The sequence below is a fragment of the Terrapene carolina genome, unplaced genomic scaffold, assembly GCF_002925995.2.
Source record: "Terrapene carolina triunguis isolate 2854851 unplaced genomic scaffold, T_m_triunguis-2.0 Scaffold53, whole genome shotgun sequence".
NCBI classification, from domain to species: Eukaryota; Metazoa; Chordata; order Testudines; family Emydidae; genus Terrapene; species Terrapene triunguis.
In genome coordinates this window covers 7,805,101-7,826,398 of record NW_020664404.1, presented here as the reverse complement: position 1 = coordinate 7,826,398, position 21,298 = coordinate 7,805,101, and the positions used below count along the sequence as shown (strand labels likewise).

General features: G+C 43.7%; 1 protein-coding gene across 2 annotated transcripts in view; it reads left to right on the top strand.

The window, feature by feature from the left end:
• Window positions 1–336: 336 nt before the first annotated feature.
• Window positions 337–21,298, top strand: part of SLC25A37 (solute carrier family 25 member 37) — a 23,019-nt gene continuing 2,057 nt past the window's right edge. Inside the window, exons 1-3 of one of the 2 annotated variants that reach the window (XM_024213521.1) lie at window positions 337–510; window positions 17,796–18,024; window positions 20,574–20,630. In XM_024213521.1, coding sequence (XP_024069289.1) covers window positions 337–510; window positions 17,796–18,024; window positions 20,574–20,630 — 460 coding nt within the window. Of the gene's footprint in view, window positions 511–631; window positions 710–17,795; window positions 18,025–20,573; window positions 20,631–21,298 lie in introns of those variants that run through there. The other variant, XM_026657852.1, reaches the window with a different exon arrangement.

The window sequence follows — 21,298 nt, the reverse complement described above, 5'->3', positions numbered from 1 at the left end:
TCCCTGTCCTCCAGTTCTTGCCTTGACGCCCCTGCCTGTTGCTTCCCCACTGCCCCCTCCCAGGTCCTGCACCACAGACCCCGCCCCCTCCTCTGGCATTTGCAGCTGCGCCTCTGAGCCACCGCGGGCTCCTTGTGCCATTGCAGCCGGGAGCTGACATCAGAATGGAGGGGAGCGGCCCCTTCCAATCAGCGCCCAACCTAGCCTCTAAGCCGGGCTGCCATTGGCGGAAGGAGCTCGGGGGCGTGGCCCACGCTAGGGGGCGGGGCTCTCTAAAAAGTGAGTGAACTTTCTCTTCCCTCTCCCCGCCCGCTCGCGCCTCACTTGTTTGCGCCAATGGAGCTGAGCTGCGGCCGGCCCGCGGCGGCGCTGCCCGGGATGGAGGCCGAGAGCCCGGGCGAGGACTACGAGAGCCTGCCCACCAGCGCCTCCCTCTCCACCCACATGACGGCCGGGGCGGTGGCCGGCATCCTGGAGCACACGGTCATGTACCCTGTGGACTCGGTCAAGGTGCGCGGCGCTGCAGGGCGCGGGCTGGGGGTGCCCCTCACTGGCCTGGGGCCACTTGCTGCTGTTCCCTGGTGCATGGGGGCACTTGCCGCTCCCCCGCCCTCATGGTGTGTCGCTTCCCTCGGCGTTATTGCAAATGTGGTGTGCGTGTGTCCGTGCAAACGTGCTTCTTTGCCCGTGTATTAGTGCAAGCATTGGGGTGAGTGTGTTCCCGTCTTTCGTGTGTGTGGGGGGGGGATTGCAGTTTCCTCTGTCTTGGTGTGAGTGCTCCCTTTCCCTGCCGGTTGTTACATCTATGGGGGAGTGAGTGTGCTTTCAACTTTCCAGTTGAAAATGCGCGGGGCTGCTGCTCTCCACCCCCAATCTCCCCTCTGCATGATGCCTCCTCTTCTTATGTGCCCTTGCGTAAGGGGGGGGTACCCCCCGCAGCCCCTTCTGTGTTGTAAATAGGTGAGCATCTGTTGTTTCTCCCTCTGTGTTATTGTGGGGTAAGATAGAAGTTTCTCAGCCTCCCCCACCCCGCTTCCTTTCTGTCCTATCGCAAAACTGGGGCACATGGGGCATCATGGCCCCTCGTGGTTCTGTGCCATAGAATACCAAGTGGGCATGGGGCGTGACTGCAGCGTCTAGTAGTAAACTCAAGAAAGCTGTCAGCCTGCCTGGGAAGGGCTGTGTATCTTGGACTAATGCATGTGCTGCTCTGAACATGTGTGAGAGCTTCAGAAAAGAGCATGCAAGGCAGGGAGGGTTGCAGCTCCTGCACTGTGATCTGCAGCTGCAGCCTGAACCACGGTGCAAAGGGCTGTTGATCCTGCAACTGCATTTTACTCTTCTCTTACTGACTTTGAAGGGGCCCAAATAATGGGGAGGATGTCGCAGTGCTGTGTCTGAGGAGCAGGTGAGTGCAGCTTGGCTCACTGGAGCGGTAAAAGTCCATATTGTGTCATGCTCCTGCTTCACTTGCATCAGGGAAGAGGTGGTTTGCCTTTAAGTGTCACATTAATAACTTCGGTTGTGTAACCAACAGTGAACCTGTCTGTGGAACCTGTTGGATCCCTTTTCAAGGGCGTCTTAACATGTTCTGCTTGCAGAGAAATCTTGTAAAGAAGGTGGTAGTACCAGCTGATGATATTGGTTTAGGAGTTCCGAGGAGTCTGTTTCTCCAGGATGCTTGACATATGAGCCCAGGTTAGAGTGATCCAGGTGAGGGTCAAAAGTGGTGGGTCAACAGAAAGGAGCCAGAGCAGAATCCTTGTTTAAATGATGGGTGCACTACCTGCAGCCGGTGGAGCATTAAATACAGCCTAGCACAACCCTCTTTGCCCAGCATGAGGGCAGAGTTTGATTAACTGATCTCAGTGGCCAAGTGCCATCTCGTCCACTGTGGAGGAAGGTAAAACTATTAGCTAACACTGCGGTTGTATGCGTTTAGTTCTGACTTGTACAAGCCTAGTATACATGTACATGTATGTGCCCGTCCAGGCTGGCTGCTGACTTCTGACAAGCTGCTAATAATACAGCAGTATTGCTAGGAAATAGACCCCTGTTTGTGCTCCGGTCTACTCCAGTGGAAGTTATCATGTATGTTAGGACACTGAGGTTATTATTAACACCTCTATAAGAATGGAAGATTTGAAAGGTGTCTGAGGTTGTATGGATCTCGGAGTAATTATTTTGACTTCCAAAACTTGTTCTTGACTTCTGTTTAATTATATATCCATTCTCAAATAGACTGTAGCTTAAAATCAGCCAAAAAAAAAAAAAAGGCTATAAAGACTGCAAACAGTGTGATTTGTAAATGACAAAGACCTTTTAAGAGGTGCGTCAACATTTTGACACAGTGGATTTAGTGAGCAGGCAGGCTTAAGAATAGGAACAAAACAGGGGTAATGAAAGCTGGCAGAATTCTCCTGGCCCCAGATTTCATTGCAAATCCCAGTTCGCTGAAGGTTTGCAAAGCTGGGCCAGTGTATGGCTTTTGAGTGGAAAAAAATGTGAAATTGATTAGCTTCATATGGTGTTTGTCTGAAACCAGACAGAACTCTGCAGTGACCTAGAACTCTGCAGTGAAATTAGTGGGTTGCAAATGGACACATCTAACACAGCTCTGTGCATGACATCAGCCAAGTCCAGTGCAAAAGTAAAAAACTTAATTGGGAGGCTCAACTTGCTTACAACAGTGGCCTGGGACTAACTGTCTGTCCTGAGAGAGAGGATGGCCTTGTGGTTAACTGGGCATTAGGATCCCTGGGTTCTATTTCTGGCTGTGCTGCAGGCATCTTCTGTGGCCTGGTGTAAGTGTCTTAAGGTAGGTCTACACGGCAAACAAGGCAAAAAACAGCCCACGGCAGTGGGTCTGAGAGCTTAGGTCAACTGACTCGGGTTTGCACTGTGGGGCAAAACATAGTAGTGTAGACGTTCCCTCCCCCCCTCCAGGCTGAGACCTGGCTCCAGGCTGAAGACAAACATCTATACTGCTAATTTTGCCCCGTAGCATGAGTCCGAGTTAGTTGACCTGGGCTCTGAGTCTTACTGCTGTGTCTCTCTCTTGTGTTTTGTTTTCTGTTTTGTGGTCTGTTTTCCCCATTAGTCACATGGGGATAATATCTACTTCGCATATGGCGTGAGGCAAACTTGTTAATATTGTAAATCTGTGAGGTCAATGCACAGAAGTAGCACTTATTGATCAGGGGTAAGAATATATTGTACAGAGTTGCTAGTCTTGACATCTAGTATGTCTTATGCCCCAGTATTCCTAAGTACATAGTTTGATAAACCCCCCTATAATAGTAGGACATGTCACTGTTAAGAGGTGGATTGTTTCAAAATAGTCCACTAAGCTTTCTTTCCTTTGTCAAACAAATGATCCCTGCCTTAGTCACTGTAGCTATCTAGAAGCACATTGTCCTAATCATAAGTTAGAGATGGCAAAGACCTATTAGGCCCTGTAGATTGTAGGTTCTCAATGTGGGAGTTGGGGTTGCCTGGCTTTTCCCATCTTGCCAAATGGGAGAGGGATCGCAAGTAAATTTTGATATGGAAAGGTTGGGAGCTGATACTCTAGTTTATTTCCTGTATGTGCAGGGCTGTTTGAAACCACAGTAGAAGGATGAGTTTGGAGGGAAAGGGAGGAAATTCCAGCATCAGACACTGTTAATGTGCAAGACACTTCCACGCTGACAGATAAATGTACAGAGAATATTCCTATGCCTGTTCGTTCTCCTCTTATTTCTGACTTCAATTCTAGTAGGAGTATCTCATGATGAGCCAGGTGCTTTTGGTTCTTTCGTGCAACCTTTTGAGGTCACTGAATTGTGCTGGATTAAAAATGCTGAAGCATGCTTTTTCTAACAGTCTGCAGAACGGTGTTAATCATGGGGCATCACTTTTCTTATATGGCTTATATTAACGATGTAAATAGTGTTAACCCCAAGCCACCTCCATATTCATGCCAATAGGCAGGTATAATGAGCTTACTGTATTTTGCCAAGTCATGGTTAGAGTTGCACATCACCACTCAAGACTTTCCAGTGTTATTTAAGAGGACATTTCCTCTACTGGGAAATTGGTAGGGAGAGGGAGTAAATGAAAGTAATGTCTGTTTTCTATTAAGCAGAGCTTCTCTGTAGCAAGGTTAAATACACTGAGATCTGTGTCATGGTCAGGTGGAGTGACAGTCCTAAATTGCTTCACAGTCTGATTACTAAGAGTGTAAAGTTTTCTCTGATGGGTGGGGTGACAACTTGATTGTAATACTTCACACTTCTATGGCACGCTCCATCAGAAGATCTCAAAGCACTTTAAGGTAGGTAAGGTAGATACTGAAACTGAGGCACAGAACATAAGCAAATAGCCCAAAGTCTCTCAGTGGCACAGCTGGGAATAGAATTCAGACTTTCAGATTCCTGTGCTCTGCTTACAGTGGAAGGCAGTATTATCTAGTATCTCATCTCTCAAATCCTGGTGTGTTAAGAATGAAAGCTGACAACAATGAATTGCCCAAAAAAAACCTTTTTCTCTAGCAAAATTTTTTTTACTTTAAGCGATTTGATTTCTCTCAATCACATACTCCTAATTCTATTTGCATGTTCCCTTTTCATTGTCAGACATTGCCAATCTGTTACGTTGCAAATTATATACATGTAGGGGTCACTTGCCCACCACTGAAGTGCAGCCACTTGTGGAGTGTAACGCAACAAACTGTGATCCTCACCCTCGTGCAGCACTGTTGGAAGCTGCAGTTGCTCATATAGTTAGAAAATAGGTAGGCCTTACCACCTACATGGCCAAATTCTGCCTTCATTTATCCCATTGGGATTGCATAGGTATAATGGCAAAACTCAGTCTCTGTAGGCTGCTCTTAGGCAGTGTTGCCCAGTGGCTAGAACACTGGACTGGCGGTCAGGAGACATGGGTTCTATTCCTGGCTCTGCTGAGTGACCCTGGGCTGCTTTCCCGTTTGTGCCTCAGTTTCCCCATCTAAAATGGGGATAATGATCCTTACCTCCCTTTATAAAGTGCTTTGAGAGCTACTCTTGAAAAGCTCTACATAAGAGCTAGATATTATGTTGAGCCACCATGCTTGCTTGAACAACAGAATTTGGAAGTTCAAGATGCTGTCTACAGTTTCTCTCCTAAAGGTTTATGATGCCACAAGGAAACTGCAGGGCACTTCGTGGGAGTTTATTGGTGTCTCATTGCTGCTCCTGTGCCAGGTAAAGCCAAGTACCTGGGAAAGTGAAAGGAGGGGAGCCCATTTCAGCAACAGTATATGAAGAAATGATAGAAGTGACGATGCCAAGGACTTTCCCTGCCATCTATTTCCTGGAACTTCCCAGCTGCTATGAACTCTTGTTACATCTCTGATTGTAATTTTCATTGCTAAGGGTGTCATTTTTAATAGCTTAATTCAAAGCTTCCTCTCGTAAAGGTTGTTTCAGGTAGCCAGGTGTTCTGTGCTGACTTCAGTAGCAACAGCTGCGCTACAGCAAACTGCAAAAAATGAAAAGTGCTCTGTAGGAGCTGGGTGGTAAAATATTGCTTCCATCCGTAGTTCTCAGAGCTTTTTACAAAGGAGGAGGTCTGTATCATTACAAAGAGGGGAAGTAACTTGCCCAAGGACACCCAGCAGACTGGTGGCAGAGCCAGGAGTAAAAATGGGTCTCTTGGGTCCTGGTTCAGTGCTCTATCCACCTGACGACTGTCTCTGTTCTATCGTTCCGCATCTGACCCCACAGACCGGCCACGCTTCTGTCCAGTGCTATACTTAGCACCAAATGGAAGGGTGATTCTGTGGTTAAGGCAATGTACTGGGACTTCAGAGACCTGAGTTTAATCACTGACTCTGCCACAAACTCCCTGTGTGCCCTTGGACAAGTCGCTTTGTTGGTGTCTGTTTCCCAATCTATAAAATGAGGATGATAATCCTTCTCTTGTGTACTTTGATCATAAACTCTTTAAGGTGGGGAGTGTTAGGTGCCATGTGTTTGTATGTGGCCTAACACAATGGATTTTGGGTCTCAACTGGGGCCTCTAGGTAATACTATATTACTAATAAAGCACTTGGAATCTGACTTTACAAGTGCACTGGGTAAGCATTATCCCTTTCTCTCCGATAAAGAAACTGACACAGAGTTTGATTGGCTTGCCAAAGGCCTCAAAGCAAGTCTGTCAGAGCTAGCATTAGAAATCAGGAGTTTGTGTCTCAGTACTGTGGTCTGATACAGTTTGGGAAAGTTCATGTTTTACAGGGTAAGCCAAAGCTTTCATCTTCTTCTGAGAACCTCTTCCTTTAGTACTGATTATGTTGGGTGATCTTCTTGTCCCCTGCAGTGACATTGAAACTAGTATATTAATACAGTTGCCTGTTAAAAGCAAGAGGTTTCCAAGTACATATAGTCATTTTATACCAAGGAAGTCGCATGGCTGGAATTCATAGGTTACATTAAGAGCATTTGACACTTACGGCTACAGTCTGGCTGAGTGTGTATTCCATTTTTTGGACTGTTGGAAAAACACTTCTAGTGATTTTCTATTGGTAATAGAAATGGTCATTATCACAGCAATAATCTTAGACGCAAATGTTCCAGCAGATCACTTGTAATAAAATGTGTTGGTCGTGACGCTAAATTTCCATCTTCTAAAAAAATTCACTTAACATTACTTACAAGACTGATGAATTTCTGTTTATACTTACGTAATGCTAGTGGTGAAATATAGGGATTAACTTTGTGCAACTTCCAGGAAAGCACCTTATAAACTAACTAAATGTCCGGATGGTATTTTTTTTGGAGTTCTGTTATTAACTATTAAGAGGTCCTTAATCTGACATGCAATTTATTGAAGTAAATTAAACTCTAATTCTTCTGTGTCAATATTCTCTTTAGGTAGAAAATTAAATACTTGTTTGGATTTTTATTGCTCTAAAAAGTGTCTGTCAATGTTCTTGGTGCCCTTGAAAATCTTTTTAAAAAATACACTAACAAATAAACAGAAGCATTACTTACCCCCGCTCAGGTCAAATAACCCAGGGACAAGATAGCGCAGAGCAACCACCCCACAGCATCCCTCCGCCACTGCTACCTAGTCCTAGCCAGCACCTCTCTCCCTCATCTGCTAAAGTAAATCTGATTTCCCACAGATCTCACAATGACTTTAGAGTTTCTCAAACTTTTTGTCGTGATAACCTCGCCTCTTTCCACTGGTGCCTGAACAGTATTCCAGTGGCAGGTATAACAATTGTTTTCATGAACATGTTTTAGGAGGATAATGTATCTTAACTCTTTTAATGCAGTTTCTCAACTGGAAATGAGGGGGCAACTTGTGACCCATCTGCTCTCTGTGGACCATGTGCAAAGTGCTCGGCAGACCACACTAGGGAATCCACTGCTCAAAAGCCACTACTGTAATGTATCCCCTGCTGGGTGAAATGCACCTGCTTAAACTGCTGTGCTGCTTTAATCAGCACATGGCAATGGCGTACATCAATTGAGGACCGCAGTGAAGAAATTGGTGTATCATGGGGGTTTCTCAAACCTTCTAGTATCCTGATCCTCCTGTCTGCTACCCTTCCCAAGCCTGATTCTATACCTTCCTGTCATTGAGGAGCATTTGCAACACAGCTTCAGAACCACTGCTCTATTCCTATATTCCGTTAAAAGGGCAGCAATGGAAGCTCTGAGCTAGGGAGTAAGAATCTTGTGAAGGGGCTAGTAAGTAGAACTTCAATACTGAACTATCTTCAAAGTAAAACTTGGGGGTTAAACTGGTGTACGCAGCGTTGAATCACTTTTTTTTTTTTTTTTTTTTTTTTGCTTTAATAGAATAGTCACTATGGCTCTGCTTTGCAGCTTTTCATAAGTATCAGAAAGGGTTAAATAAAATATACATTGCAGATGAAAGCTTCCTCCTTTGTTTGAAGGCCTGGGTCATGAAGCAGGAACTGAACTAATGCAATGCTTAGGGCAGGATTAATCCAGAATGTGGGAGGAAGTCTAGTAGCCAACTCTCTTGTAATAGCCACATGCTGACTAACAGCACTAGGGAGGTCATGTCTGGCTCAAAGGAGAACTTCAAAATTCTTTCTTAAATGGTTAAAGATCTTATATGATTAGCAATGTCTAGAATTTCTTTGGGGGGGGGTTAAGATAAAATTTGAATTTTTCTTCTTTCACTTGCCTGCCCAGACCAAACAAATAATTGTGGGTACCACTGTATAGTGTTGCCTAAGAGATTTATCCGACTCCCATTGACTTCAGTGGACTTCGGATCAGGCATTAAATGCACCCATCAAACGGATATATAATGAGTCCTTATAACAGGTTGAATGTATCCTGGTACATGAAGGGTGTTAGATAATCCAGCCAGTCATGTACATTGTTCGTGTCCTTTCTGCAAGGAGTTCAATGGCTTGTTTTCAGCATTGCATCCTTTAGGTAAACTGAAACCAGCTTAACTGGATAACCTTAATTGTTCTATAGGTTTTTGCTGCTTATGCAATGAGGATTATTTTAAGTGGCCAGGGGTAAAACTCTTTCTTAATCACTTAAGTAATAAGGATGTGAGGTTTTTAAAGAATCTTTTGCTGACTTCACACAGGCATCTGAAAAGGTGGACCAGCCAACCTCAGTACCGAGTTGCAGTGTCTGAGGCTGTGTCTATGCTACAGACTTCTGCTGGCATAGCTGCTGTGTTGGCAGGGCTATGAAGAGCTGTGGTCCCTGACCGACACAGCTGTGCTTGGAAAAGCCCCTGGTGTTAGACACAGTTCCACTGGTATAGCTTGTTTGACTTGGGGGAAGTGTGTGCATGTGTGGGGGGGTGGGAGTGTGTGTGCAGGGTGTGTGAGACATGAGCTATCCTCGTGAAAGTGCAGCTTTGCTGGTATAGCAAACTGTTACGCCTAGTTCCTGGTGTAGACGTGGCCTTAGATGCAAATTGCAGCTTATGGTAGTTTCCACATATCTGACTTGAGAGGTTCTGAATGCATAAGATAACTGCTGCACAATTCCTGTCTCTTGAGGTACGGCTAGTTTAGCTACTGCACACTTCGGATGGATCAGATCACTGTAATACAAGGAATTAATATTGCAAAAAATCATGACAGGTGCAAAAATACAAAAAGGAACATTGAAACATCTTGGCTAGGGAAACATACACCAGTTAGTCTCCTTCCCTACTCCCCGTGTCCTAACCTCATAACTGAGATGTACGTTAGTAGGCAACTATATAGCCACTACTGCAGCTTTCTAAATGTAGATGTTCAGGTGTATCTTAGCGCTTACAGGAAGGCTCAGTGCAGAAGAATGTACAGCAAACTTCAGAGCAGTAGCCGTGTTAGTCTGTATCCGCAAAAAGAACAGGAGTACTTGTGGCACCTTAGAGACTAACAAATTTATTAGAGCATAAGCTTTTGTGGGCTACAACCTTCACTCAATATGCATCCGAAGAAGTGGGTTGTAGCCCACGAAAGCTTATGCTCTAATAAATTTGTTAGTCTCTAAGGTGCCACAAGTACTCCTGTTCTTTGTACAGCAAACTGTTTTCCACAAAGCTCTGCAGAGTTGGTGTCAAAACAATAATTACTTACCCAGTGCTGCAAGTGTGACATCCAATATGGCCCCTGCTCTCTGAAGAATTTCAGGTCTAAAAGTCTTGATTGTAGACATCTGGTTCTTTGGGTGAGAAGGGGACAGGAGGAGAGAGGGGGGGAAAAGGGTTATAGTTACCAGGGCACAAGGTTGCTTTGACAGTTCAGTACATGTCTTGCTCTCTTGAATCCTGGGCTCACATCCCTGGCTTTGTTATAAGCTTCCTCTGTGACCTTTGGCAAGTTGCTTAGATTACATGGACACAGCAAAGGGAGGGGAAAAAAACCCCATGCAGCAGTGGGTTTCAGAGCTTGGGCCAACTGACTTGGGCTTGTAACTGCAGAGCTAAAGATAGCGGTGCAGACTTTTTCCGCTTGGGCTGGAGCCTGGGTCGAAAAAAGACTCTTCCCACGCCAGCTTTTAGAACTCTGGTTCTAGCCCGAGCGGGAGCATCTACACGCCTATTTTTTATGCCCTGCAGCATGAGCCTTTGTCTCTTGACCCAGGCTCTGAGACTCTCAGCTGCACAGCTGTTTTTGCTGTGTAGACGTACCCTAAGTCGCTTGCATGCGGTCACAGAAGAAGCCCTGCAGTGTGAGCCTAAATCAGTTGACTTAAGCTCTTAGACTCACTGCTGTGGGTCTCTTTTTGCTATGTAGACACCCCCTTAATCTCATTGTACCTCAGTTTACACATCTGTAAAATGGGAATGCTACTGCTTTTCTCCCGTTCCTTGTCTCATCTCTTCAGATTATAAGGAAACTCCTGCACAGAGAAGCTTACTGTATGTACAGCACCTAGCACAATTGGTTCCTGAACTTGATTGGGGACTTCAGCTGTTACTGTAAATCAAATAATAAACTGAGAGTGAATTAACGTGCCAGTCCTCTTTGCTCCAAAACAGTGAAGGATACTTTCCTGTGGGGTGGGGAAACTTAACTCCTTTCAAATAAAAGAAGACTTATCAGGTATGTGCCTGCACGTAGACTTCCAAGTTTGTGACACTTAGAGAAAATAACTGTTTAGGTTCACTGCAATTAAGACTTCATTAATAACAATATCTAGCTCTTGCATAGCTCTTTGTAAGGTGCTTTGAGATCTTATGAAGAGCTATGTAAGGAGATCAGTCTCATTCTCCTCATATTGCAAATGGAGAAACAGAGGCAAGTGACTTGCCCATGGTCACCCAATAGGTCAGTGGCAGAGCTGAGAATAGAACCCAGGTCTCCAGAGTCCTAGTCCAGTGCACTATCCGTCATATGTATCTTATTCCTGGCTGCTCTTAGCATAAACCAATCAGAAGGCGGTAAGGTGCTTGGCATCTCACAGGGTCAAGCTCTGTTTTAACAATACACTTTTTTTGCATTGTTTGACACTTGCTGCTTTGGACAGGATAGGGGACACAGAGCATCACCGATAACATTGTTTCTTTCATCAGTAAACATTAATTCCTTTTTAAATTCTGGATTGGACGAAGAATGTGTTCTAGCCTGTGCAAAAAGGGCGGACAGGAGCTGCATGCTTGTGAACCTGTGTGACTACAGAGGGTGTGGCACAGAAGTATTTCAAAATTCTTTTAGTACTTTGCGTGCAGTCACATGTTTTCATTAGTGCCGATGATTGGTTGCCTTTGAAAACTGAGCTGTCTTTTCATGCTTTTGTTTGGCATGTGGGTTTAACTAATCAGGCTTCCCTGGTTTTCAGCCAAGATGTACTGTTTGAGTGGTCTAAAATTGTAAAACAAATCTGGCCCAGTGAATATCAAAACAATTGAGCCTGGATGTCAGTAATAGCTGTGGTCTAAGGCCCAGATCCAGCAAAGTTTGTGTGCATACTTCACTTTAAATATGTGATTACGCCCATTGACTTAATTGAGGGCGTGTCTAAATGGGGAAATTGACCAGAAGTGTTGTTGTGGAATAAACTATTGCAGAATAAATATTCCAAAATAGCTCCCCTAAATGAACTTTTATTCTGGAATAATTGACTCACTCACAAAGCAGAATAGTTGTTCTGGAATAAAATCACTTTGGTTCTGGAATAGTGTCTACATGGGGAAACCATTCTGGAATAGTTTATTCTGCATTAGGTGTTCTGGTCGGTTTTCCCAAGTAGGCAACCATCAGGACTGCATGTGAGGCCTAGTCTGCACTAGAAAAGGTTTGCTGGTGTTGCTGTTCCTGTTCCAGCAAAACCTATGCGTAGACGCAGTTTATATGCTATACCTGCAAAAGAACTCTTGCTGGCATCAGTTCCTGGAACAAAATAAGCTGGAAAAGTGCTTTTTCCCCCCCTGGTATAAGTGGCTGCACTAGGGCTTTGTTGCTATAAAAGTGTCACAAAAATCACACTCCTAACAGACATTACTGCTGAAATTTAAGCTTAGACCTAGCCTGAGTCAAGCTAAGCACGTGTGTTTGCAGGATCTGGGGCCTCAAATGGCATTTGTATGCATTGACAATCATAGCAATTAAAACTCTGAGATGGACCAGGGGCAGGGTAAAGCCATTGGAGGTTTTGAATAAATTACTGTGCCTGTTAAGTCCCTAGTTGTTAACTAATTTTTTTAAAGAGAGTCTCATCAGCTTGGTTTCTGACTTTCCTTTTGAACTTGCTTGGATGCTGAAGAAATGACAGAAACAGAGAGTGAAAATGTGTCATCATATTACATGGATAGTGGCAGTAATATGCTAGCCCAATGGAGCAATGTTTGGGTTGCATAACCTTCAGGGAAAGTTGTTTTTTTTTTTTTTTTTTAAATAGTCATTTGATTATTTTTAAAGAATGTCTATAAATACAAGATTAGATTCTGTGAATTTTCTCTTGGAACATAGTTATTACTTGTATTTAAATAACTCTCAAAGCACTTTACAAAGGCAACTAAACATATTTTAAGATGGGTATTTGAAAACTGAGGCACAGGGAAGGGAAAACTGCTTTCCCAAGGTTGTTCATTGAGCTTGGGAGCATAACCCAGGAGTCTTGAGCCCAGTCCTGCATTTACAATTAGAGCAACTGCCACCTAGTGTCCCTTACATAGATGGCCCTTTGTGACTTGTCAGGACAGATGTTTCTAAAATCAACTAACATGATTCCAAAATAGACTGGAGGATGGCTATTCCTAATGTCAAGTCAATGGTGGCGTGAAGCCTCTTTGACAGAAATCATGATTTCCCCTCCTCCCTGCACCTGGTAACACACTGGTTAATTTACTTTACTTTCCCTGTTATATCTTTAGGTCGTCTTTGATTTTTTTTCAGTGGTAGCCGTGTTAGTCTGTATCAGCAAAAAGAACGAGTACTTGTGACACCTTAGAGACTAACAAATTTATGCTCAAATAAATTTGTTAGTCTCTAAAGTGCCACAAGTACTCTCTGTTTTTTTATTTTTTTGTTGATTTTTCTCTTCCCCCCCCCCCCCCCCCTTTTTAAAAAAAAAACAGCATTTTTCAATTAGAGCAGTGAATACGGTTTGGTATGGGATTGTTAAAGGAACTTGATTAAACTTCAGAAACAGTCTGGGGAGGGGAAACTTGTGCAACGCTTACTGTGCTTTGGTTCATGATCCTGCATCTGAGTCATAAATTACCACCTATGGGTGGTGGTAGGTTTTTTTTTTTTTGGTTGGTTTTTTTTTTTTTTTTTTGGACTTTAGCCAAACTTCCTCTGTTTTTTGGCGTTCATTCAGGAATTCAGGTTTTCCACTTGACAGAATTAGCACCCTCCTGTGCCCAGCGAGTCTTAGAGAGGGTCAAAGTAACCATTGTTTTATAACAGGCGAAGGGCTAGCTGAATTCTAGATGCTTTTGCAGTAAGCAGGGGAAGTTTTGACATGCTTTGTAACTAGATGCTTAAGCCCTTTTTTCTTTACCTTTGGATTCGACTGAGCATGGTGCAAAGTGTTGGCTTATATAATAGAGGCATGTTTTATGGTATCATTAAAGGCTTATTGCCTAATCCTTTTTTTTTTTTTTTTTTTTTAAATTAGGTAGGCTGTTCCCAGTGTCACTGCTTTAGAGCATATGACGACACATGGCCAGGGAGGAAGCATAGTCTTGTGGTTAAGGCACTTGAGAGATCTGGATTTAATTCCTGGCTCTGCTGCGGACTCCCGGCCTGGCCTTACGCAAGGCATTTAGTTTTTTCCTGCTCTGGTTCCCTATCAGTAAAATGGGGCTGACACTTCCCTGTCTCCTGAGGTGATGAGGACAAACACTTCAATGATTATGAGACATTTGGATTCTGCAGCAGTAGGGGCTATAGATATACTTAGATACACCCATCTTCTCTATGGTGTGCAGAAAGGAGAACGTTATGGAAGGACAATGACTAAAACCGCAAGCTGTAAATTAGCCTCTGTCCATTAACAAATGTATGTTGTGGTGGTTGTTTTTTGTTTTTTTTTCTAGGGGGGATTGCTGCAAATAAAACAGGCAGGGAACTAGCTTCCTGTGCCTTGTACCTTTCTTTAATCGGTAGTTCTGTCTAAGTGGGCTTTACTGTACAGGGTTGGCAAAAAACAGATTTACAGCCTGTAATTCTATTTGGGTATTATATGAGTAAGCAGGCACATGGGTGGCTCATGCAGTCTAACACTTAGCACCTAGATGTAATAGCAGGCCAGGAGATTCATTTAAATTGCTACATAACCCCTGATACTGCTCTTGATGGCCCTGGCCAGTAGAATTGAAGGAGTGTTCTTTAGTGGTTAGAGTAGGGGACTGAGAATTGGGATGCCTGGGTTTTCCTCCCCACTCAGTTGCTTTGACAGCGTGGACAATTTACATTGTGTCATCTGTGAGGTAGGTAAACGGATGAGGTTGGTAAACGGATGTTCTCAGGTATTAGTAATGGTGTGTAAAGCATTCACGTCCAGGAGTAAAACGTGGCAAAGGAGTGCTTAGTGGCTGAAAATGTCTACGCTAATAGCTGCTTTTTCTGGATGTAATGGATACAGTAGATGGAAGCTTTTTTAATAATCATTTTCTGCTTATCACTGGCTTCTAGGCTGTTAATACCTATGCATTTTGAGCAGGAAAGCTTTGACCTCTTGATTTGCAGTGCTATGAGCATCTTGTAAGTACACTTTCAATGCATTCTGCTTTAGGTACAATAGAAACCCTTCTACTTTCAGACTAATACTACAACTTCGTCTTTACTCTGACCTTATGAACCATTCCCTGACAATGAGTGCCGCTCTTAGGCCTCAGTTTAGTCTCGCCTGTAAAACAGCTGTGTTTTAAAACAGTGAATTCAAAGATGGATGCAATATTGTTACACTTCTGTGTCAGTCGTAGATATTGTCTTGGTACTGTAAAGTACCAGTATCCTATTTCTTAAAGCAGGTATTCTCTAAGGCCCTGAGCTTGCAAACACGCATATGAGGTAGGCTGTGTCTATACTGCCAGCGCTACAACACAGCTAAGCTGCTGTAGTGTAGGTGATTGCTACAGTGACTGAGGGGTTTTTTCCATCACTATAGTCAATCTGCCCCTTCGAGAAGCAGTAGCTAGGTTGATAGAAGAATTCTTCCGTCTATCGACCTAGAGGTATCTATTCTGGGGCTTAGGATGGCTTTACTATGTCTCTTGAGGGTGAATTTTTCATGCCCCTGACCTACATAGTTGGCTGACCTAAGTTTTAGGTGCAGATCAGGCCCAGCTTTGTGCAAGTGAGCTGTTCCATATTTGGAGGGAGGTTAAAATGAGTACAGCAGTGCCCACATCAGGGTATGTCTTAGGCAGTCTTTGTAAAACAGAAGATGTAGTATTAGTCTGTGACGGTTCTGTGCTGTCTGATTGTGTCTCATGCAGAATGCACTAAAATACTTTTCAGATCCTTACATCTACCAAAGCAAGTTATAAACTTACTTGGTATTATAGTGGAGGCTGTTAGCCCTTTTCTGACCTTTTAATGGTTATCTTCTGTGTCTGAGAGCTGAGCTGGACAAAGGTGGGGTAATATAAAAGGGATTAATTTTGTAACACCTTTTCAAAGTTTTATTCATAGTTACTCGGGCTTTGTCTACACTACACAGCTTTTAGCGACACGGCCATGTCGCTAAAAGTCGGGCAGTGTAAACGCTGTTGGTTGGCACTTTTGCCAACAAAATACTTCCACCCCCTGTGAGCGGGGTTTGCGTTGTCCATAGGAGAACGCTCCTACCGACAATGAGCCCTTTACACTGCCACTTGCCACGACAAAACTTTTGTCTTTCAGGGGGCGGGGGGAGAGCTTTTTTTTAAACACCCATGAACGACAATGTCGTTCAATTGGCAGTGTAGACAAAGCCTCAGATACTAAAGCGTTTGCAGAGCTGAGGCCCTAAAGTCTTGGGGATGTGTGAGAGAAGGTGTTCTGTTTTTCCAAAAGCTTAAATAATGACTTCATTGAGTTGCCAAGCACGTACCCTATAGCTATAATACTTTCCATGGAGTGTTCTGAATCAAAGGCATTCAACATCCAGATCCCGTGTCCTCTGGTCAAAACAGACACTGGTATCTTGTCCTATTAAACCGTCTGTCAGGGGAAAGCAGCAGCACTGGAAAACTCTGCTAGTGAGATTAAGGAGATATGAAGTCTGCTGTCTAATGTTAGAAATGTGGGTAAACTTCCCATTGAACTTCTGTGGAACCTTCTTAAGTGGTCAAAATATGGATCCTGTAGGACCACAGTTCTGTCTTCTGGCGGGGCTGTGTAGCACTGCTTACCAGTCACTTCTCATCTAGATAAACTAGGCTTCTCTAGAGATCTGCTTTTCTTGCTTACAAAATGGAAAGCCTCTTTGCTCTTCTTCCATGTGGCCTCACCTTTTGACAACATTCTCAAATTACATTTATTGGGGGGCTGACAAAAATGTGGCTGTGTTTTAGAGGCCTGGAATGTTAGACTTGTCACTAATTACAAAGCGCTCTGCGCTGCTGTAGGTGGCAGTTGAGGTTGAAATAATTCTGTGAGCATTTCTGTACGAGAGTCCTCACCTTGCAGAAGAGGAGAGAAAATATGGAAGTTTTTGCAGATTCTGGTAAGCAGGCAATACGATATGTTAACACACCCACTAATAGATTGCTTAAAGAGTTGCACAAACTCTGCACGTTCTCCCTGTTTCCCCCCACCCTGTTGGAGAATTTACTTTTCAGTAATTTCTGCTACACGTGACTCTCTAGATCAGTTTTAATTGCCTTGATAAACAGCATCTGCCAGGAAATGACCAAATAATCCCTAAAACCAGGCTGAGAAGTGGAATGAGGAAATGGTGTATGGGTTATAACAGGAACAAATTAAAGGCTCAATCCTTCATGCCTTGCTCAACCCGAACTCCCTTAGTGAGGAAATTGGAAAACTTGCTGTCTCCTAACTCACCCCATTTGTATGTTCATGCTTTGAATATATGACCACTGAATTATAACCTCCTGAACTAGTCATGCTGAGCATATTTTAAACACTGGATTGTCACTATGGAGTCTTGGACGTAATGCAATATAGTCTAGCTGGCCTAATAGCGTTAATATGTTCCATTGTCCTAGAACTTCGGAAGAGACTGGTTCCTGGGCTCTGTGCCAATGGAGGTGCACTTTTCTTTTGTAAAAGAGCCCCAAGGGCTTAGGCTCTAGCAGCCCCTGCTGGCACGATGCTGGAATATCTGCAGCATTGGTATGCATTGCACAAACTATTTCTTGGGTGCTCTTCATCAGAAGAAATCTGCTGCCTGCTTGAGTTCCCTACCACACAGGGAAGGAAAGGTGGAGATGGGGAAGCTGTGTGTCTGTTACCCTTGGGGATTGCAGTTCTTTAACAAGCTGCAGCTGCTAAGGACTTAACAGAGAAGTCCTTGTCTGGAGGTTAGTATAAGCAAAGGCATCATGGTGTTTTCTGGAATTTTTAAATGTCTGTGATGGATTGTGTGATGCAAACTGGAGCGTGTGCTTCTGAGTTTCTAAACTGGGCTTCACAGCTTCAGTACGGCACCGAGCACATCTTTGGCACTTGCTGAATGTTTTAGATTTTTTCTGTACTGCAGGCTAAGGATTAATATGGCACAATCTGGAGATGTCAGAGCTCCGCAGAACAGAATTATTCACGTCTCTAATCAGGGAAGCGCACATTGGCTCACAGGGGCTTTGGAGCGCTTTAGCACGATTGGCACACCTTCTTCTTTTGAAGACCGCTAATTAAAGTCCTCTTCCTCTTCTTACAGACCCGAATGCAGAGTTTGCAGCCAGATCCCAAAGCCCAGTACAAGAGCGTGTATCAGGCCCTGAAGAAGATTATTCACACTGAAGGCTTCTGGAGGCCTTTACGAGGAATTAACGTCACCATGCTGGGGGCTGGCCCTGCCCATGCAATGTATTTTGCCTGCTATGAAAAAATGAAAAGGACTTTAAGTGACATTATTCACCATGGAGGAAATAGCCACCTGGCCAATGGTATTTTGCAACTGTTTGCAATTAATAGCCTGTCTCTTGCCTGCTTCCTGCTTTTACAGTGGCCTGGCATCCTTGTGTCTACTCTGGTGCTTTGGGAAGAACTTGACACTGGCTTTGATTTGTTGCATTCAGCCTGGTCTCGCACAGACACTTGAAGTGTACATGTATTTGGGGGCGGTGGAGAAATATGAGATGCAAAACCTACTTCCAAGTTTCCAAGTGCTCAGCAGCCAGCAGGTTCCATTAGGACACTTACAGCCAGGCATCCAAAAGTGCTCTGCATCCACCGTGCCAAGCTCTTCTCAAAAAGCTGGCCCCTTCCTTTGGTGCTTTATGTAGTCACTGGCCTGCTCAGAAAATCCAGCCTCTAGAGAACGTTAACTGGCACTGCGGGACTTTGCTGTGTTAGGGCTCACCAAACATAATGCTCAAGAATTGCAACATAGGGTATATCTGCACAGCAGCTGGAAGGTGCGATTCCCAGCTCAGGTAGACATTACACATGCTAACTCTGAGCTAGTGCACCAAAAATAGTAGTGTGGTAGCAGTGGCATGGACAGCGACTCAGGCTAGTCACCTGAATAGAACCCCATCCAAGGCTCTAGTGCCTACTTGCTCGGCTAGCCCCAATCGCCACCTGTGCCATCACAGCCCTACACAATTTGTAGTGCGCTAGCTGGAGCGGCACCGGCACGTCTATGTATACCTGAGCTCGGAATTACATCTCCCAGCTGTTTAGATGTTCCCATAGAGAACAGATTGGCTTTGAAGCAAGTTTTCCTGTTGTAGGCTTCCACTGTGAGTGGGTTTCATCTTTCTCCTACTGGGTAGGAGAATCAGAAATAGCTTATTAGAAGTTCTATGGGGAGCGGCTTCTTAAAAGGGGATGCTGGTATATATAGATGGTTTTTTAAAATACATTTTATATATATACATACACACGCACACAGCCCAGTTGCACTATTCAGAACATAATAGTTTCCCTTTTTAATGCACAGCAGCTTACTTGGTCAGACAGTGTCTCTGGCAGAGGTACTGCTGGCCACCAGAATGTCGTCTTCCTTCTACCAAAAATAATTTCTGCCACACTGCAAACCATGGGAAGAACGCTCTGTCTCAATCAGAAGTTACAGACTGGATGCAGGAATCCCTTGGTGAAACCCTGTGGCCTGTTACGCGGGTCAGACTAGAGGACCATGATAGTACCTCCTGGCCTTAACCTGTGAGAGATTGAGTCCCAACCTATTGTCATAGCATGTAATTAATTTTGAGATGGTCTTAAAACTGAACGCTATATCGAACGTTATATTTCCAGATGGACCAAGGTTCACTGATGACGGATGCTTCTAACACTTAAATATCCAATACAGTAGCAGCATGGTGAATGCCTTTGCATTTTAAAAAAATCAGGGCTTTATTCTTACTGTGCTGACGTAGGGTTTCTTGGGTTTCCATGCAGTACTCAAAGCAGTGATTGATTGCCAGTTGCATCTGTCTGTCATTTCTGTTTAAACTTCATGCAGCAGAGCAGATCTACACTAGATCTTTTATTAAATTGCTTGATAAAAGGCCTTCTCTAAACAGAGGGTTTTGCCAATTTAGCTATATTAACAAAACCATCTAGTTTGGACACTTTTGTTAGTATAAAAATGCTTATACCAGAATAGCTTATGCAGGTTCCTGTGACCATCATAAACTGTACTGGTATAGCTGTGTCCACACTAGAGGGTTCTATTGGCATACTTATGTTGATTAGGAGTGTTGTTTTTTTCCCCACACCCTTAAGACATTACTATGCCATTAACACTTAAGTATAGGTCAGGACTTAATGTTTTTTGCTTAACTACTCCTTTAAAGTCATGTGCTCTTATTTCCTACATTTATTTGCCAAAATTGTACAAGTTTTCAGTAGCAACAGTGGAAATTTAAGTTAAATATTGAGGACAAGGAGAACTGACTAGAAAAGCCATTCAGGCAATGGAGGAATTTGTCTCGGGGAGGCTCTGGAAATCTAGCTAGGCTTGAAGTGAAGCTCATCTACCAGTGCTAATTAAGGAATCTGTAAGGCCTTAAATACACTAGAGATTACATTAAACTAAGTTAACTTTAAAAATCAATCTAGGTAAGTTGATGCAAACTCCCGGTTAAAAACACATTTAAACCAGTGTTAACCTTGCTTATATCAGTGTAGCTTGGATATTTTTACACTGCTCTAGTTAAACTGGTGCAGTTTGGTAGCATAGGCGAAGCCTGCATCCATTCTGTCATAGGGAAACAGGATCGACTACGTGACTTATCATATTGACCCAACTCCAGTGGCCTGCACATTAAGTTGTAGCGGATGTCCTTTCCAGCCCATTCTACGGATGGATTTTCTCACACTTCCATGAAGAGCTCAGGACTGTTAATTTGAGAATATACTGTGGGAGCTGAGGCTGTTGCATAACTTTATACACTGCCTGTCTAGAATTGTGACTTAACACTGGTCTAGGTTAACCTACAGAAGCTGTCCAGAATTGTATTGTGAAGGGAACTCTTCTGTTTTGCAGGGATAGCCGGGAGCATGGCCACATTGCTCCATGATGCAGTAATGAATCCGGCTGAAGGTAATGTCCTTTACTGTATGTGGAAATGGAGTTGAATTGGGGGAAGAAAGTAAGTTGCTTGGAAACGCACCAGTTGAGTAGTGTGTAACAACTACTTTTTTTTCACTGGCTGTGGGCTAAGGGCCACGGTAAGCTTGTGCAAAGAAACTGGTCACTTCAGTTGAAATTGATGGAACTTCTCAGTTGTGTGGATTCTTTTTCTCTTCACTTATACTGAGGAATAAAATAGATCCTCCATTTGACTGTTGACATTTTTATCCGCTTCTCTAAGCCAACTATTGCAGAGCAAAACATTCTGAATGCCCTTTTGGCTCTTGTTGTTGTTGTGGGTTTTTTTGTTTGTTTGTTTTTTAAGCCTCCCTAAATCTATAGCCTCTATTTATTTAAAAAACCAACTGTGTAGCCAGAGATCAGAAAAATAAAAACCAATGTGTCCTGCAAATATGTCATCCAGGCTTAGGTGGAAATTCTGCCCTTGAGCAGCATTCATTGGGTTAGCTGGGTTGGTACCATTCTGAAGGCAGAATATCATCTTGGGGAAATTCTAAGAAAGTTATTGGTAATTATTCATTCTCTAAGCAAGGTACTTGATATTTAAAGCCCTCATGCTATGGTGCTGAGCACACACACACACACACACACACACACACACACACACACACACACAC